The 20,832-nt window shown below is 35.1% G+C and overlaps 1 protein-coding gene across 1 annotated transcript; it reads right to left on the bottom strand.

Annotated features, from left to right (window-relative positions):
- Positions 1-97: 97 nt before the first annotated feature.
- LOC120092048 (KIN17-like protein) lies at positions 98-1,957 on the bottom strand. Its single transcript, XM_039050245.1, has one exon. The coding sequence runs from the start codon at positions 1,358-1,360 to the stop codon at positions 173-175; it is 1,188 nt and encodes a 395-aa protein (XP_038906173.1). The 5' UTR covers positions 1,361-1,957; the 3' UTR covers positions 98-172.
- Positions 1,958-20,832: the final 18,875 nt, after the last annotated feature.

Below are 20,832 nucleotides of genomic sequence, written 5' to 3'. Positions count from 1 at the left end.
GCCAGCAGCGGACATCCCTCTGCATTTTCCTTTAAAGAAAAAGAGTATCATGAAAAAGAGGTACCATGCAGAAGTGTTTGGAAGACATCAAATCTCATACTAGCACAAATATGCTTAAATAAAATATTGAGAACAAAATTACAAACAGTGAGTTTTCTCTTTTATCTCAAAGTTATGATGCAAGTTTACAAATATCTTCATATTCAACAGTCTTAAGCATCCTGCCATCATACACACCCTTCTCTATTTGCACTTTAGCACAAAACTTATCAGTGTCAACGCCTAACAACCTAGCATTTGATCCGCGATATGCCCCATTTACTATCCTTACTAAGCCACCAATTTGAGGTATCACTGTTTCTAATTCTTCTTGATCAACTCTCAACACATGCTTGCCATCAAGCATTTCGATCTCTCCAACATATTTATCAATCACTTTTCGCACAACTCCCTTCTGTTTATAGTATCCCTTCTCAGCCAAATCCTTGCTCATAATCTTTACAATTATTCCCTCACAAAGCCAGTAATCCTTCCTATTAAGCTTCTCCTTCTTCATCTCTTCTTCTCTCATCAATGCCTCCAAAGCTGACAGACCACCACCACCCATCCTATTTTTGGAAGTCTCTTTAGGTTTCCCCTTGGCAGTCTCATATGTCTCATCCTCATCAAAAACCACCCTGGAACTCTCTCCTTTCTCCTTCAATTTTGATGATGTTCCCAAAGCAAATCCTAGCTTAACCCCACTCTCCAATTTCAACTCTCTCGTTTGTTCAGCCTCCAAAGGCTCAGCAGATACAGAAGCCAAAGGTGTTAATTGCTCAGCCCTCTCAATTTGCCTCTTTATCTCTCTCTCTTGCTTCTCTTCTTCAGCTAAATCAGCCCGCATCCTCTTATTCTTCATTCTCTCTTTGAAAAGCGTCTCTGAATCTCTATCTATGTAAGTAATGAACCAACCCTTTGGAGTCTCCTCTACTTTACATTGACCAGTTCGACCCAGATGTTTAACAAACTCAGTAAGAGTAGCCCATTGCGTTGCATTCATATGAATATGATGTCTGTCGTTAATGTATTCATTATAGACCACTGTAGCTGCCACGCGACTGAACCGATGGCTACGCTTAATATGCTCCATGAAAGAACTCTCAAACTCTTCAGAGTAGCCTTCAACAATACGATGAGGATTTTGGCCAAAGATTTGCATCTGGCGCTGGTGGCTTTCACTCATACAGTGACATTTAAAGCCATTCTCATCCCGGCACTGCTTTTGACACATCTGGCAATACCATCTCAGCTTCTGTAGCCCTTTTGCCTTGATTCTGTTCGCGATGGCTTTAGGGGTTAGAAATTCGTTCTTCCCCATTGAAATTTCCTTTGAGAATTAGGGTTTTTTTGTATCTGAAAGGTTGAAGACAATCCGATCCTCCACCAAATCGACCCTGATATCAAAGATTCCAAAGAGGGGAGGGGGGAAGAAAAAGGAAACCTCGGGGGCGAGCGACTGGGAGATGGGGCTCGGCGTCGAGCAGCTGGTGTTGAAGGCAGTGGGCAGTGACGCAGCTGCAGCTGCCGCTGCGGCTGCGGCAGAAGATAGAGTAGCGTGGCGAAGTATGTTGCAGCAGAGAGGGATTAAGAAGGAAAAGGGGGCGTTGGCAGCGTTCCGGCGAGCCGGCGGAGGAGGGAGACTAGCAGAGAAGAAAAGACTCCAGAGAAGGGGACGGGCGACAAATTGACGAAGAAAGTTCAGAATCTCGGATATGGAAACGGGAAATTATTATAATCTCGGCTCGAATACAATTATCTCGCCCGAGATTATATGCGTAGTGCCCCGAGATTGATCATAAAGGGTTTAATCTCGGATGAGAAATTGATAATTTTTTTTATCGTGATTCGCTATCCCTCTAAGATTTTGACGATTTTTTAGTAACTTTTATCTGTTTGACTTTTTTTTTTTTTTTTTTTTTTTTCTTCCAGATACCTTGCATATTTGTTAGTTTCGAGGGCAAATGAAATGAGAACAACAAAGAATATATAAGAGGTCAGTTTAAAATTTTGATTGTAGACAAAGAAATAAAAAGAATTTTTATGGCAAATATATAAAATAAGTGGGATAAATTTTACTGAGTTTGAGTTGGTTACAAGGTATATATAATATTAGGTTGGATGTCTCTACTTTTGTGATTATCAATAATACCTTCATTTTTTCCTTAACCAATGACGATGTGTCTTCAATAGCTCTTGTAAATTAACAATAGGAGCGCAAAACACTAGAAGTACGATACCGTCATTTTCAATCTCAATGGCCCAAAATGTACTCTTACTTCTCTCTCACCTTGATTTTATTCTTGAATACCACATGAATTTCAAATTATGTGTGATCATTAAGTCCATTGAATGATAATGTGGTTTAACTAGAATTGGGAGACAATATAGATGTTTTGTTGAATAGGGAGTTTGTCTTCAATGTAGATATGTCTAAAATAAAGGTATTCGACCACACAATACAACAATGTCACACATGATGTGTCTACAATTCAAAAACAATTAGAAAGTAAAGAGATAAACCAAGAAAGATAAAACGCACAGTTTGGTAACTCAATTCGGTGAAATACCACATATGTCTAGGGAATAATATTCTCGTGGAAAGATACTTTTACCAATATGGAGTTAAACAATTTCAACATTGTACTTATCTATGGACTACACACGAATAGCTCAACTCAATAGACGAACACTTAGGTTCTTCCTAAATGTGAGACATTCTCCCCAGGAAACTTAGGCTCCCCCTAAGTATGTGAATATTAGTAAGCAATTAGTTAGGCTCTTCCTAGGTGTGAGAATACCTCTCAATTGTAATCTTCCCACCTTGTTGTGAAGACCTCCTCACTTAATGAACTTAAGCTCCCCCTAAGTTAGAGAATCAGTTCTTAATCAATAAGGAAATCTAAGACTCACCCTCAGATCAAGAATAACCTTCCCAGCAGATTCCATTTCAATAAGCACTGCTTCACGAACAATAGAAGTCCATAATCTCTTTTCTCACGTTCGGTCGTCATAGAACTCTTCAAACACTGAAGTTGCTCAATCAGAATCGACAACCCTAGCAAGATAGCAACTTATCCTTTAGATGAAACGGAAAAAGGAAACTTGGTCCATTTAATTATCGATAGAAACATAAATAAGGAAAGAATCCTCAAGAGCAAAGAATCACAGGAAAATAAATAAGGAAAAAATAATTCTACAAAAATGGTAACTCAAGAGACATCTTGCAAGACATTTTCAGACTACTATATGACGTTGTTGTCGTAACTTCCATTATTGGTCTACATAGCTTCCAAAGACGCCCCTCTTCCTTGTAGTCCTTTCTTTTTCAACTTCTACTAGGTCGGACTATGGGATGACGTCATCGTTGAAGTCCATAGGGTGCATAATAAGAAAAACTAGTAACCAAACTATTGATGTGTTAAAAAGTATGCATATTTACGACTCAAATTATATCTCGAGCTTTAGGACAATCAATATACCATTGGATGGACTAGTCGTTTCTTCCCCACCTGATGATATATCAACTGGGATATGGGCATCTTGATCATTCCCCTTTGTATCCTCCCTACTTGAATGAATCCAGTCATTGATATTAGCTTTGTTAGGGTAGATGCTCTAAATCTCGTAGAGACGTGTAGTTTGTAATTGTATTGTACAAACATTTTATTTATTTAATAAAATATGAGATGTTTTATTTGACATTTAGTAGCATTAAACTCACAAACCAATAAACTAACATCCAAGGTTATCATCTGTAGCTTAAACATGTATGTAGATGTTGGGATTGGTGTCCTAATTCTCCCGGAGTCTCATTGTTCGTAATGATACACATTGTTTTATGAATAAAATAACTGTTATTTCATTCTGACATTTACTCATATCCAATAAACAATGTTTCATGGTTATCTTATGTAAATTTAAGCATATATATGTGATATACAAATGGATCATGCCTTAAGTGATAACCTAAATAGGTCTGTAGTATAAGGATTAAGATGAGATACTTGATCCTGGTGACTCTATGGATACGACCCGCTTTATAGAGGTTTGCAAGTGTTGTAAACTACTACAGATGGTAGATCCTGACCATTCATGTGGAGATGTGGAGCGGGAGTGTCCTATACAAAGAGTTTGTATAAGACTTAGACCACGAGATGACTAGACTCTGTATATAATGCCGTTGATACTAGAGACTTGCATTTCACCTAAACGACCATAGGTGACACGACCTCAATCCTGAGTGTTTTGGGAACTCCTGCCTTTGAGGGCGGTCCTTTGATTCGTATGGGTGAAAGTAGCCAGATTTCCAACTCAACATGCCTATCTTTTTTAGGACTTGTCTGATCTGGGAGTTGGGAACTCAATCCACAATATGGAATTCACTTCTTTCCCGAAGCAGGGATAAGTAGAGAGATTGCTCTCTTAAGGGCTGATTCCGGGGCTTGAACATAGTGGCCACAGTTTCTCTTTGGAAGAGAAGACTCAGTCATAGTAGGACTATGACTTATGTTCATTAGAGGGATCAGTGATACTTAAAGAGACAGATGTAACTACAGGGGCATAACGGTTATTGGCCCAACTGTGCTTACGAGCGATTTGTGAAGGGTTGTCACACTGCTGATTGGTTAAGATGGATACATAATATATCTGTGGTAAGGAGAGTTCAGCTGTCGGTCTTCAATGGAGTGTCTGACAGTTAACAGATAGTGGATCCTATGACTAAAGAGTTTAGTTAGTTATTCACGTACCATTGGAGCTTCGAGCTACAGGTTCATAAGGTACCCTTGGTAGCTTAATGAATTCAGTTGAGGATCAGTTCTTGGTGTTGATTTGAAATATTCAAATTGACAAGAGGTATTTGATTATATATAATATAATCAGCATGGTGTATGAGATACATCTAGTGGAGGATTAAGTGTCATGGAATAGAAAAATAACTATGGTTTGTATGTTTCATGAGATGAAATATTAAAACTATAGGTTATAAATATATTATGATAAGTTAGTTTCATTTAATTTATAATGATATTAACTATTGGATAATTATCTCTTTTTCTCTAATAACCAATTGAGTGGGAGGTTATTGGTGGTTTCATGGTAACCATGAGATAAAAAGGAAAAATGTTTTCCTAATTTGGGTAATCAAGAATTTGTTGTTTTGAGATTTCCTCTCTCGGAAAAATCTCATGGAAAGTTGTCAAGTAAATTGGATTTACTAAGCGACAGCTTGGAGTTAGCTAAATGATCATGGAGTGTTAGTAGGTGATAGACACTCAGCTAAGCGATGAGCTAAATGATCGCATAGCTTTTACTAGACGATCTCTTAGCTTTTCCTAAACGATTGGGCATCGACCCATACGATAGGTTCTTCCATCTCCCACTTGTTCAATCATTTACACGATTGTGTTTCCTCCGGTCTTCTGCCTCAAACCAAGTCTACACAGAGCCCACCCTCTAGATTCTCACACCGAGAATACCAAGGTAGCCTTCTTGGTAGTGTCATACTCAACTCGACACTGTCGAGGTTCTGTGGAGGCCATTGTTGTGTTCGGGGTGTTCCTGACCTTGGCGATCATTGAGTTTGAGTGCGCAATGTTCGCGCAGTGTAGTAGTCATGTTGTACGAGTGTTCATGTGTAGCTGTGTTGTTGTGATCGAGCATTCGTGATCAAGGAGCTTTGGGATAAGTCGACAAAAGTGTGTTAATCTTGTCCTTGATCATATGTATTACATGTAGTAGTTCTGTATTTAAATGCATGGCCGTATATTTCTATTTGAGATTGTAATTGTAAAGTTCTTATACGATTGTAATTTGGAATGATCTTTCTGCTGCTCATGGAAATCCTCGTGTTTGATTTCCTTCAGTAGAGACATACAGGTGGATCATATTTAAGTGATAACCTAAATGGTTTATAGTAGATGGATAAGGTTGGATACCTTATCCTTGTGACACTATGAATACGACCCACTTTGTAGATGTTACAATTGCATAAAGTGCTACAAATAATTTAATCCTGATCATTCATATAAAGACATGTGAGCGAGGTATTTTATACGAGGGAGTTTGTATAAGACCGAACCACAAAATGATTGGTCTCATTATATACTGCCGTTTATGATTGAGATTTACATTTCACCAAGATGACCATAAGCGTGACTTGAAACCTATGAAGGCGGTCCTTTGATTTGTATGGGTGAGAGTGGCCAAATCTTCGGCTCAATAAGCCTACCCTTTTGAGGATTCGTTTGATTGAGAGTTGGGAACACAACTACACAAGACAAAATTCACTCTTTCTCGAGGTCGGGGTAAGTAGATAAATTGCTCCCTTAAGGACTGATTCCAGGACTTGAACAATGTGGCCGCCAACCCTCTCCTAGGCTGAGAGGGGTTTGGGTCATAGTTAGACTATTACTTATTGTTCATTAGATGGATCATGTTGAATCGATATGGCAACCCTAGAGAGGGGGGGGGGGGTGAATAGGGTTTAATTAAACTTTTTTTCTAAATTAACCCAATTAAACTAATTAATACACTTTTTATAAATAATAAGAAAAATTCAATTTTTGCAACAAATAAGATGACAAAAATATGATAATTTAGTTCTATCAAATTTTAGCAAATATATAAGAACAAACTAAAACATACAATAAATTGCTTAAGCTAATTGCAAAAATAAAAAGGAAAGAGTTAGAGAAGAAGACACCGTAATTTTTATAGTGGTTCGGTCAAACTCGACCTATTCCACTCCCCAAGCTCCTCTTGGGAATTTGAATAAAATCTTTCCTACTCTTTCCACAGATTAGAGCCCAACCGTTACACCATTGCTCATTTTATGGGTTCAAGAGTAAATCCGATCCTTTCCACGGTTTAGGATCAAACCGTTACAAATGTTGGAATTTTTGAAGAACACAATACAACTCTCACTAGAGTGAATTTACAAGTTTAAGCACTTAACAAGTTTATCCTCACAATACAATAACACTCTCTCAGGAATAAGATGAAAAGAAAAAAAATTGGGAACTTAGAGAGAGCAACAATGGAACTTTTGAGTTTTGGAGGATTATGAAAAATAAAATTTGTTGGTTTAAAATTTGGAGAGGAAGATGGTTTATATAGAGATGAAATTTTTTTTAGAAAGCACAATTAATTTGGACCATTGGATTTTGGAAAAGAAAAATCAATGGTGGAGATTTTAAACTAAACTAGTCGTTAGATACAAACAAAATATAATATTAAATTCCTTTTCTTTTGAAATTCATTTTCTTTTTAAAATTAATCCAAAAAAAAAAAAATATATCATGTGTCAAAAACTAGCCGTTAGACACAAACATAAACTAATATTAAATTCATTTTCCTTTTAATTCATTTTCTTTTAAATTTCAATTCTTTTTATTTTAAATCAATCCAAAAATAAAAAGTCCATCATATGTCAATTTCTTAATGATCCACCATTCAACCAATATGTTGCCACGTGTCTACATGCAAATGGTCTGGTTATGCCACGTCATCCACCATGATATTTTCTTCTTAGACTTGTTTCGGTCATATCGTCTTCATTTTAGCTCCAATTTGAGTGATTCAAGAGGTGTTGGAATCGTTGTTCCGAGCTCTACGCTATGGATATATTAAAACACTAAGATTTTCAGTAATTAAAAATTGAGTTTGTTATCATCAAAACATTGATTAATTGATTAATTTGATATTAAGGGCCAAAAAGCCAATAGATCAGTGGTACTTACGGAGTTAAATGAAGCTACAAGGACAAAACGTTAATTTTGGTATAGTTGTACTTACGAGCCACTTGTGAAGGGTTATCCCATTATTGACTGGTTATATTCAATGGACATAAAAATATATCTGTAGTGCGAAGAGTGCAGCTGTTGGTCTTTAGTGAAGTGCCCGACAGTTAATAGATGTTGAATAATTTAATTAAGAGAGTTTAATTAATTATTCAAGTACCATTGGAGTTTCAAGCTATAGGTCCATAAGGTCTCATCTGTAGCTCAACAAGGATTTAATGGGAATCAATTTTGGATTAATTTGAATGGTTCAAATTAATTGAGAGAATTAATTATATGTGATACAATTAATTTAATTTAATTATATATGATATAATTACTATAATGTATTTGATACATTATAATATAAAGTTTATATGAGAGGAAATAAATATTTGAATATGATTCAAATATTAATTATGTGAATGGATTCATATAATTAAATTTAATATAAATGGGATTTATATTTAATATCGTGCATTAATGAGAGAATGGAAACTTTAGGTTATGTTGTATTTGATACAATATTAAACTATAGGTTATATATTATATTTGATATAACATATAGTTTAATGTATATTATATGATAAAGTGGTTATCATATAACTATATATTAAATGGTTTATTAAAATAAAATTTTAATCTATTTAAAAAAACAATGTTTTTGGGAGGGAGTTATAACTTCTTACCCATTTTCTCTCTACTACATGCATGTGTGGGTGAGAATGCTGAATGGTCCGTTTCTTTTTCTTCCTTGAGTTTTTATAAAAAATAGAAGAAGTTTTTTGTTTTTCTCTATGAAAAAGATATTTGCAAGAAATATTTACCAGTGGTTCTTTTCTCTTAATTCCTCTCAATTCCCCTTTCTTCTCCAAAATTCACAGAGCCCATAAACTCTTGTGATTCTCATCCCAGAGAATATAGAAGGCTCTAATTGATGGTGGTCATTAAGGTTTCAAGACTGTTGCAATTCGTGATCAGTTTCGGAGAAGGGGAAATACGCGAAGAAGGTTATTCTTCAAAGGTATCATTTCCTTATCTTTTTTCCCCTTCAAATTGCATGTTGTAAAATTAATTTTAGTTTGATTGCATAATGTTTATTCTATAAAATTCGCTGTTCTAATAAAATTGGATTTGGGAGCGATCTCCGCTTCCGCACTAGACCTTCACCGATTCCTTCAAGCTTCACATTGTTCCTCAGCAGGTGGACCCATATGTATGTGTTATGTAACCTCTGGATCCTTAGTAGGTAGACCCTTTGTAACTCGTGGATCCTCAACAAGTGGATCTATAGGCGACTAGTGTAAAGTATCGTCCCTTATCGCCAGAATACTGTTGAGGATCAACTAATTTACCCTGTAAGATAACAACAAATATAGATCTTAAACCCTAAGATAACAATATATATATATATGTGTGTGTGTGTATAACCTAAACCTTACAAATATAAAGCAACACAGATATAGATCATAAATTAGAGGTGAGCATGATAGACCGAAAAATTTAGTCGACTGATCGAATTGAAGTCAATCGATTGAAAAAGGAGAGGGTTCAATCGGTGTCGATTCGGGAAAACTACAAATGAAAAAATTAAAAAAGAATAAAAGAATAAAATAGATCGATTGATCGACTTTTACTCCTTGATGGTCAAGGTTGATTTGAACATTTAATAAATCGACTATAGTCGGTCCGGTGGTAGTTTGGTCGAAAAACCGACTCTGACCGATCGATGCTCACCCCTATCATAAATTACCTTCAAAAGGTGTTGAGTTTTATGTCGTAAAACTTGAGAAAAAATCAATAAGGTGTTATTGAATAGAAATCCAATAAACCTGAAAATATTTTGACTATGGGATGAGTACTTGAACTTTATGTGAAGACATAAAGGTGAACCAGGTTCGAGTAAATAGTCAAAATGATCTATAGTATATGAATAAGGTTGAGTACCTTATTCTAGTAACACTATTGGATACGACCTGCTCTATAGTTGTTACAAGGAGTTGTAAAGTAATACAAACGAAGTGATCCTAATTCGTTCATATTGGATATGAGGAGTGTGGGTGTCCTTGTGCAAAAGGGTTTGTACAAGATCAGACCACGAAATCAGTCACTCTTACTTTATAATGTTGTTTACTGTTTAAGACTGACTATTTCAAAAGGATGACCTAGGTAACTTGACCTTAATCCTAAGCTAACTATGAACTCCTGTTTATTTGGAATTATCCTTAGATTTTTATAGGTGAGGGTTGGCTCAACAACATCGGCTCAATAAACCTCCCATTTCAGGGGTAAGACTGGATAGATAGTTGGGGATATAGGGTACAAGATGGAATTCACTCCTACCCGCTTTAGGGATAGTAGAGAGGTCGTTCCCTTAAGTGCTGATTCTGGATTTTGAACAAGGGGCCTCACCCTCTCATTGACCTGAGAGGGACTTGGTTTTGTTGATTGGATTACAAAACAATTGTTCATTAGGTGATTAGTAGAGACTTAAGGAACAAAAGGTAATTTCTGAGATAAAATAGAGATTTGACCCAGCCGTTATTACTAATAACCTGTGAAGGGTTGACTTACTAATCATGGTTATATCGAGAGGACATAATATATCTACAGTGAGAGGAGTACAATTATGGGCTTTAGTGGAGTGACCCATTAGTTAATGAATGAGGGTTAGATTGGTCTAATGAGTTTAGTCGATTAATCTCGAATCGTTGGAGCCTAAGATCTGTAGGTCCACGAGGTCCCCCTACTAGCTCGAAAATGGATTAGCCCTAGAGTAGTGTGATAAGTTAATTTGAAACGTTCAAATTAGAATCAAACGAAATTGGAGAAATTTAAATATATGAAGATGGATTTGTGTAAAAATTAATTTAATATTGGATATTAGATTATTTAGAATTGTTTAAATTGTTTAAATAATTATTTATTAATTTTATTAGAAAATTAATTTGTGAAATTAATAAATTTTTATTTTAGAAATAAAATATGATTTTAAAATCATTTTTGGATTTTGGAAATAGAAAAACATAAAATGAAAAAATCGGTTTTTTCATCTTCATCTTCAAACTAGCTCACAAAGAACTCATTATCTTCAACCTTTAATAACTCCAAACATGAGCTGCATCCCATGCAGTAAAATCTCTTTGCATGATAGTCTGCAATATATTGAAGAGAATGGAGTGAAGTTGAAGGGATGACAACCGACTGAATTTTTCTGAAAAATTCGGGTTGAAGAAAGTGTTCTTCATTTTGGGTTGTTGTAGTGAGCATTCTCCAAATTCCCTTTGATTATAGCTTATGAGTCCCACAACTCAATCTAGAGTACCAAGAGAATAGTAGGGAAGATCTTGTGGTGGTCTGCACAAAGATTTGAAAATTTTAGCAGCTGGAAATTAAGATTTCAACGGTTCTTCAAAGGTAGGTCTTAAAACCCATTAAATTCTGTTTAAGCATGCTTTCGTTTTACCAAAATTAATCAATTAGAATGCTTATCAATCCTCGTTGCTTCCGCCGGGTGCTGGTACTTGTCTAACAAAAGGATCATTAGTATGTCCTTGATCGACTTCAACACAGTCGTGACCAATGAATTTAGGTGATCTAATCGATCCTTGAGGTGTTGCAAGTGTTGGCTGCATTCGCACGTCCTCTATTGTCCACTAACTAGAATCATCACAAATGGACCCCTTAGTTGGATGATAAACCCTCTTGGGTGGACCCTTCACAAGTTTTTCCACTATTTTGATGCCCTCACCACTCAATGATAAATTGAAGGAATCAAATTCCTCGCGGAAGTGTATGAATGTAGTGCCTTTGGAGTTCAATTTTGAAAATATAAAATATAGAGAAGAAATAACTGAATAAGCATCGATACAAGAATTCTTTGAGAAGGAAACAAGAAGAGATCATGAGGAAACTCACCCTTGAAGAAAACCTCTTCTTGATTTTCCTCTCCGAAGTGCACGAACACGGAACTGCCCAAACACTGAAAAATCTTTAACACAGGACACCACCACTCGAAGCCTCTGTTATTCTTTGGCAAGGGAAGGGATTGTGGTCTCCTTTAGTGTTTTTGGAAGAAGGGAAAGGTAGAGAGTTTGAGACTGAGTGAGAGACCTTGAGAGGACTTCCCATAAGTTTTCACGTTTCTTCTTCTTCTGTGTTCTCTGTATACTCAATACAATGATGAAGAAGAAAATAGTGGGAGTTACATAACTCCCTCATGTGAGAAACAAAATAACTCTCCTAAAGTGGGGAATTATTAATATTATATTTAAATAATATAATTAATTAATTAATTAACCTTTACTTAATTTGTTATATATTATGTATCTTAATCATATTAAAAGGCAATTCTCTCTTATAACCTATAGTTTTAATATGAATCATATTCACATTAATTTTAACCTATAATATTTATCTGAATCTAATTCATATGAATAATATTTGGATCTTATTCAAATATTTATCTCTCACATATTTTATAGTTTTAATTATAAACATATTTATAATTAGCTATATACTATAATGTATCAACATACATTATACTTTATAATCACATTAATATAATTAACATATTTAATTCCTTCAAATAATTTAAACATTTCAAATTATTCAAAAAATAATTATCTCTTGTTTTATCTTTAGTGAGCTACTAGCAAGGGGGTTTTATGAACCTAAAAATTAAAAGCTCCAACAATACGAGATTAATTAATTAACCAACAATCATTAATTACTGGTCACTCCACTAAAGACCAACAGCTTCACTCTTTGAACTATAGATATATTTTTGTGTCCATGGATATAACCAACGAATAGTAAGTTGACCCTTCATGAATTGCTCGTAAATATAGTTGGATCAAATTACTGTTTTACCCCTTAGTGATATCTAACTCTTTAAGTATCATTGATCCCTCTAATGAACAATTAGTTATAGTCTAACTATAAATTAGATCACTTTTTGGCCAGTGAGAAGGTGAGGGCCCTCATTGCTCAAGACCCCAAATCAACCTTTAAGTGAGTAATTCATCTACTTACCCTAGAATTGGAAATGAGTGAATTCCATCTTGAGCAGCTATGTTCCTAACTCCTTACTCGGACAAATCCCTAAAGTAGGCATATTTTATAGGGCGAAACTTACGTCGTTAATAAGCCTCACGTATGGTCAAAAGAAAATTTTTTAAATCATCAAACTCCTATTACTACTAAAACGTAGCAATAGTGGTAAGTGCGGGGTCGAACAATAGAGAAGCGAAAAATTAATTTCTTTTTTTGGTTAGATATGACCGTGGAAAAAAACAGTAAAAATGGGTTTTTGGTTTTAAATTGAAAACATGCAAGTAAAAGTTGTTGGGTTTTATGTCCTAAAACTCGTGGTTTGCAATGAAACTTATTCTGAAAATTCAATAAGTTGTTATTGAATATTTGTATTGCTTATTAGAAATCCAATAAACCTAAATGACCCATGACTATTACATGAGTACTTGAACTTTATGTGGAGACATAAAAGTGGATCAGGTTTGAATAAATAGTCAAAATGATCTATAGTATATGAATAAGGTTGGGTGCCTTATTCTGGTAACACTATTGGATGCGGCCTACTCTGTGGTTGTTACAAAGAGTTGTAAAGTGCTATAAACGAAGTGATCCTAATTCTTACATGTTATGGCATGAGGAGTGGGAGCATCCTATGCAAAAGGGTTTGTACAAGATCAGACCACAAATTAGTCACTCTTACTTTATAACGTTGTTTACTGTTTAAGACTTATTATTTCAAAGCGATGACCTAGGTAACTTGACTTTAATCCTGAGCTAACTTTGAATTCCTGTTTATTCGGGATTATCCTTATATTTGCATAGGTTAGGGTTGGCTCAATAAACTCCCATTTCAGGGGTAAGACCGGGTAGATAGTTGGGGACATAGGGTGCAAGAAGGACTTCACTCCTACCCGCTTTTAAGGATAGTAGAGAGGTTGTTCCCTTAAGCGCTGACTTTGGGTCTTGAACAAGGGAGCCCACCCTCTCATTGGCTCGAGAGGGATTCAGTTTGTTGATTGGATCACAAATCAATTGTTCATTAGAGGATCAGTGGGACTTAAGGAATAAGAGGTAATCTTGGGGATAAAACAGACATTTAACCCAATCATTATTACGAACAACCTGTGAAAGGTTAACTTACTAGTCATGATTATATCGAGTGGACATAATATATCGACTAGCTCGTAAATGGATTAGCTTTAGAGTAGCGTGATAAGTTAATTTGAAACATTCAAATTATAATTAAAGAAATTAGTAATTGTATGAGATATAATTACACGTTTAATTTTAAGAATTAAACATAATTGGAGAATTAATATTTAAATATGATTTAAATATATGAAGGTGGATTTATGTAAAATTAATTTAATATTTGATATTAAATTTATTAGAATTATTTAAATTGTTTAAATAATTAATCATTAATTTATTAGAAAAATTAATTTAGTGAAATTAATAATATTTTAAAATCAAATTTATTTTTGAAATCAATCTGGAAAAATTAAAAAATTAGAAAAACACAAAAATGGAATTGTGACTTTTTTCGTTATCACCTTCAAGTAGCTCACACAAAATCCCCAAACTTTGGCTTCAATAACTCCAAGCATGAGCTACATCTCATGCAACCATCTTCTTTGCATGATAATCTGCAATATATGGAGTAGATTTGAGTGAAATTGAGGAATGCAATCTATAGAATTTTTGCTAAAAAATTCGTGTTGAAGAAGGAGTTCTTCAAGTGGGTTGCTGCTATGAGTTCTTCTTCAAGTTCCCTTCATTCAAGCTTATTTTGAGTCTCACAACTCAATCTAGAGCTCCAAGAAGATAGTAGAGAAGATCTTGAGGTAGTCTACAACAAGATTTGGAGAAATTTGCAGCTGGAAATCGATATTTGAAGAAGTTCTACAAATGTATGACTTGAAACCCACTTGTTTCTGCAATAGATGCTTTAATTTTTGCCAAAATTAATGAATTAGAGTGTGTATGATCCTTGTTACTTCCGTTGCTTGTTGATACACTCCAACAAATGTAAAGTGCAATGGATATATGAAACGATAATGGATTTGTGTGGCTCTCAGATCAAATAGCCAATCAATGCAATTTAAATCATTGTTTTAAGCCAACATATCATATATTCAAATTATGCATGCATAGCTACCCAATCGATGCGAATTAACTAATCTCTATAAGCCAAAAAATCAATTAATTTGAACCAATCGAGCATCCTAATTTGTAATTAAGGCTGGAAAGACCGTGCCTCAACTAACCTACATGTTCCTAAATGCAATTAGGTCCCCAACGGCTATAAAGACTAGAAACACATGCATTAAGATTCAGGATTCAACTGTATTGATTAAGTGTCAGGACAACCATGTTCAAATAGTCAATTTATTCTTTAAATCTGGATTAAACGTACAATACAAAGATTCAAGACCAACCTATAAACCTAAGCATGCTTATCTAATCTGTGCTACAAGGGTAAATTCAAAACATGGACGATTACAAGGATGCGTGTAAGCTTGAATTTAACTAGCGAAGACATGCGATCATGATAGGGCCGTCAATCCAACACATAAAAGTAAGTCTAAATTAAAAAAGATTAAAGAAAAACATAATTATGAATCTAAGCACATTATTGGATAGAAAACTCATCAAAATACAAAGAACACTTGATCTAAGAACTAAACGAAAGATTACCCCATCGATTCATAGACAAGCCAATGAGATACAATCCAAAACACGTCCATAATCCGAAAATAAAATAAAAACTAACCTAAAGATACTAAAAATTGAAGGAAAAGGAAGAAGGATGAAGTTTTACTTTGGCCTCCATCAATTTGGCCTCCTAAATTTGGCATGTTTTGACCTAGGGTCGAGGAGTAGTATTTATAGGAAAAATCGTAGCATTGCAATGCTGAAAGCGTTGTGCAACTTCGATGTGTTGCAACACTGCAAATAGCGTTGCAATGCTGTACATTTTTCCTTAGAGCATCAGGGTAGAGCGTTAGGGTAGCGTTGCAACCCTGAAGAGTGGCAGTTTTGTAATTTTTACTCTTTTGAAGCCTGACTGCTCAAATCACCTCCAAATTGCTTCAAATTAGTCTCGTTTGACTCCAATTTCTTGGTTTTACCTCCTCGGTGCATGATACCTACAAAATAAGAGAATAAACACATAAAATTCATTAACGAACCTAAATTAAGCTAAGAATATTAGCTCTTTTTGAGAGCTAACAAACACCTCAACTTAATTCTTGCTCGTCCCGAGCAAGGTAGAAACACACAATCAAGTAGAAAATAATTAAAAACATGCTAGCTTAATTTGCAACGTTGTTACTCTAGTTTCAACAATCGAATCGAATGAAATTTGTAATCAAGAACGAAATCAATTACAATCAATTAATGAAGCACAAGTTTAAAAATGGTTCTTGATACATGCATGAGTGAGCCTAGAGTCTTGCAAGTTAAACTCACACAGCCTAGAGTTTCCTAACTGATTCAATGATCTGAGCGATGTGGTCACTCAGACTCTGAAGGTCAACTCTAACCTCATGTTCGAAATAGAGGTCATCCTACTGGAAACTGATGGGTTCTTGATAATCATAGAGGCACTCCTGCACAAACTCACCAGAGCGATTAGAAAATTTCCTAACTATATCCTCTAAAGAAATACCTGGATTGGCAGACTGATACGACATCAACAACGACATTTGGCTAGGCTACTCCCAATGAGGATAATACTCGTACTCCGGATCATGCGAATTCTGCATCTGCTTATTAGCCATAACTTAAACAATAGAGGTAAATTCAGAAATTTGACTCTAAGCTCATGAATCTCTCTTACCTTTGGTGTTTCCCGTCATCTCGCATAGCTCGCTTGAAGCACATAAATGTTTATATTTTCTGCCATTGAAAAACAAGTAGACACGAAAGAAAGAAAATATGTTTTGGTTTTTAAAGTTTAACATTCAATTCTAACTAAAAGATATTAATTGGGTCGCTTCCCCGACAACAATGCCATTTTTTACGGGCCCGAAACTTTCGTCGTTAATAAGCCCCGAGTCTGGTCAAAAGAAAATTTATAAAATCACCGAACTACTCCTATTACTACTAAAACGTAGCAACAATGGTAAGTGCAGGGTCGAACCACAGAGAAGCGAAGAATTAATTTCTTTTTGGGTTAGATTTGACCGTGGAAAAAACAGTAAAAATGGATTTTTGGTTTTAAATTGAAAACATGCAAGTAAAATGAAAGTGCAATGGATATATGAAACAGTAATGGATTTGTGTAGTTCTTGGATCAAGTAGCCATTCAATGTAATTTAAATCATTGTTTTAAGCCAACATATCAAATATTTTAATTATGCATGCATAGCTACCCAATCGATGTGAATTAACTAATCTTTACAAGGCCGAAAATCAGTTAATCTGAACCAATCGAGCATCTTTAAATCTGGATTAAACGTGCATACAAAGATTCAAGACTAGCCTATAAATTTAAGCATGCTCATCTAATCTGTGCTACAAGGGTAAATTCAAAGCATGGATGATTACAAGGATGCATGCGAACTTGAATTTAACTAGCGAAGACATGTGATCATGATAGGTGCGTCAATCCAACATATAAAAGCAAGTCTAAATTAAAAAAGATTCAAGAAAAACATAATTTTGAATTAAAGCACAAAATTAGACAGAAAACTCATCAAAATACAAAGAACGCTTGATCCAAGAACTAAACGAAAGATTACCTCATCGATTCATAGAAAAACCAATGGGATATAATCCAAAACACGTCTATAATCCGAAAATAAAATAAAAACTAACCTAAAGATACTGAAAAATTGAAGGAAAAGGAAGAAGGATGAAGGTTTACTTTGGTCTCCATCAATTTGGCCTCCTAAATTCAACATGTTTTAACCTAGGGTCGAGAGGGAGTATTTATAGGAAAACTCGTAGCATCGCAATGCTGAAAACAGCGTTGCAACGCTAGCGTTGTGCAACTTCGGAGCGTTGTAATGCTGCACATTCTGCCTTAGAGCATCAGGGTAGAGCGTTAGGCTAGTGTTGCAACCCTGTGACAGTGGCAGTTTCTTAATTTTCACTTTTTTGAAGCCTGGCTGCTCCACCTCCAAATTACTTCAAATTAGTCCCACTTGACTCCGATTTCTTGGTTTTACCTCCTCAGTGCATGATATCTACAAAATAAGACAATAAACATATAAAGCCCATTAACGAGCCTAAATTAAGCTAAGAATAATAACTTTTTTTTTAAAGCTAACACATATTGAGTCGGCGTATTTGACCACTCACCCATACAGATCAAAGGATTGCTCTCATAGATAGGAGTCCACAACTCACTCAAGATTAAGGTCAAGTCACCTATGGTTATCCTATTGAAATGTTAATCTCTTCAAGTAATGGTGTTATGAAGAGAGGTTAATCATTTCGCGGTCCGGTCTTATACAAACTATTTGTATAGGATACCTCCACTCACATGTCTCTATATGAACGATTAAGATCAAATTGTTTGTAACATTTTACAACAATTGTAATAATTACAAAGTGGTACATATCCGCAGTGTCACTAGAAGAACGCACCCAATCTTATCTATATACTATAGACCATTTAGGTTATTTCTTAAACATGATCTATCTGTATATCAACCACACACATGTTTAAGTTACATAAAATAACCTTGGATCTTAGTTTATTCGATCGAGTTAATGCATAAATAAATAATTTTTATTTTATTAATTACAAATTTTTTTTATACAAGTTTACAAACTAGAGAATAAAGAGATTTAGGATATCAATCCCAATAACACCAATCACCTCCTTTGAAGTAGGAGGTTTCTCGTACTCATCTGCACTTAGTTGGTTAGGAAACCAACTCAAGTAAGCCCTCTTCTCATCCATCGACATAAGGTTGTTTGTCCAAGCCTACATGCAAAAATGATGAAAAATATATTAATCAAATAACAATGTAAACCTTAAACCGTAAAGCATGGCTTACCACTTGAGACTCGAACACCTGGGTATGAATCGCCTTAAATCCAGGTGATTACGTGCAACTCCATCGCATGATGCGTGATATGACATTATTAAAGAGCCAACTCGTAACTTGTCTATTGAGCGATGATATGGTTTCATACAACCAGATCTCTTATAATTCAATCGGCCAAGCACAACTTCCTAAGCTTATATAGACTATGCGGATCAGCCTAAACGACATGCCTAGAGCGATATCTTAACCCCGTTACTAGATCCAAATGTTCCTGCCCAAAAAGACACCTTCTTCTCCAATAACTTAAAGTTTGGCATATTCTCTAGTCTTCTCAACCTCTCTAAGAAGAATATAATGACACAGAAACCTAGTAAAAACTAGCTTCATATTAAAAAAAAGTTCAAAACAAATTTGCATAAATATATATAATTGTTTAGGCATTAACTTACTCTTAATGTTGGAAATTATTTTTCCTATAAGGGAATAACAAGTTAGATTAACCAAAAAATAATTAGAATTGTGATTTTTTTGGACCAATGCCATCTACAAAACAAAGAAAACTACTTTATACCTCGGTACAAATCCTGTGAGATCGCGGTCTGAGATTGGAACGTATAGGTGAATCTTGGGCTTGTATGCCTCGAGTTAGAAGGTTTTAGGTCATTAATGTTTTTGGTCTCGGTCCTCATCTTGGGCGAGATGGCCCTAAGGCAAAAAATAGGAATGCCTTAAAACCCTCAACATCCAGAAAAATCTCAAGGGAGATTGAATGCATCTCATGCGAGATTCATCCAATCCTGATTGAGAATTAACCTGCCTTTGGATGATATCATGCTTATTTCCCACAACAAATCAATATAAACAAACACATGAAAGCGAACCAACAAAAACATGTTAAAATCATAAAAAAAAATGCAAAGATTTTGCCGGTTTTCCAAAATTTTTTTAAACCTAACCAACTTAAAAATCCAACCTTTAACTTAACCAACAATAAAAAGAACCACAGAATACCTCAATAACTATTCTATGGAAAATACAAACGAAGTGTATGGATATGGTTCACCTATTTCGAACCGGATGGATATTGTTGGGGTTGATGCCCTAAATCTCGTAGAGTCCTATAGTTTATAATTGTAATGTACAAACATCTTATTTATTTAATAAAATATATGATGTTTTATTTCAATTTTGGTTGCATTAACCACAAACCAATAAACTAATATCCAAGGTTGTCTTGTAGCTTAAACATGTACGTAGAGACATACGGGTGGATCATGTTTAAGTGAAAACCTAAATAGCCTGTAGTAGATGAATAAGGCTGGATACCTTATCTTGGTGACACTACGAGTACGACTCGCTTTGTAGATCTTACAATTGTTGTAAAGTGCTACAAATGATCTGATCCTAATCATTCATGTGGAAACATATGAATGGGAATATTCTATACAAAGGAGTTTGTATCAGACTGTACTATGAAATGTTTAATCTCATTATATAACACTGTTCATAATAGAGACTTACATTTCACCAGGATGACCATAGGTAACATGATCTGAATCCTGAGTGAGTTGTGAACTTCTACCTATGAAGGCGGTTCTTTGATTTGTATGGGTGAGAATGGTTAAATTTCCAACTCAATAAGTCTACCATTGTGGAGATTCGTCTGATTAGGGAGCTGGGAACACAACTATACAAGAAGGAATTCACTCATTCCCCAATGTCGGGGTAAGTAGATAAATTGCTCCCTTAAGGACCGATTCCGGGGGCTTGAACAATGTGACGTCACACCCTCTCCTGGCTCGAGAAAGGTTTGGTCATAGTTGGATTATGATTTATTGTTCATTAGAGGGATCAGTGGTACTTAAGGAGTTAGATGTAACTACAAGGGCAAAATGGGTGATTTTGGCCCAGTTGTACTTACGAGCAATTTGTAAAGGGTCATCGTGTTGTTGATTGGTTACATTCAATGGACACAG

Source organism: Benincasa hispida, chromosome 1 (assembly GCF_009727055.1).
Source record: "Benincasa hispida cultivar B227 chromosome 1, ASM972705v1, whole genome shotgun sequence".
Classification (NCBI taxonomy): Eukaryota; Viridiplantae; Streptophyta; class Magnoliopsida; order Cucurbitales; family Cucurbitaceae; genus Benincasa; species Benincasa hispida.
This window is presented reverse-complemented; position numbering and strand designations above follow the sequence as displayed.

Coding starts and splice junctions, on each gene's coding strand:
- LOC120092048 (XM_039050245.1), bottom strand. CDS start 1,360: ATGGGGAAGAACGAATTTCTAACCCCTAAAGCCATCGCGAACAGAATC.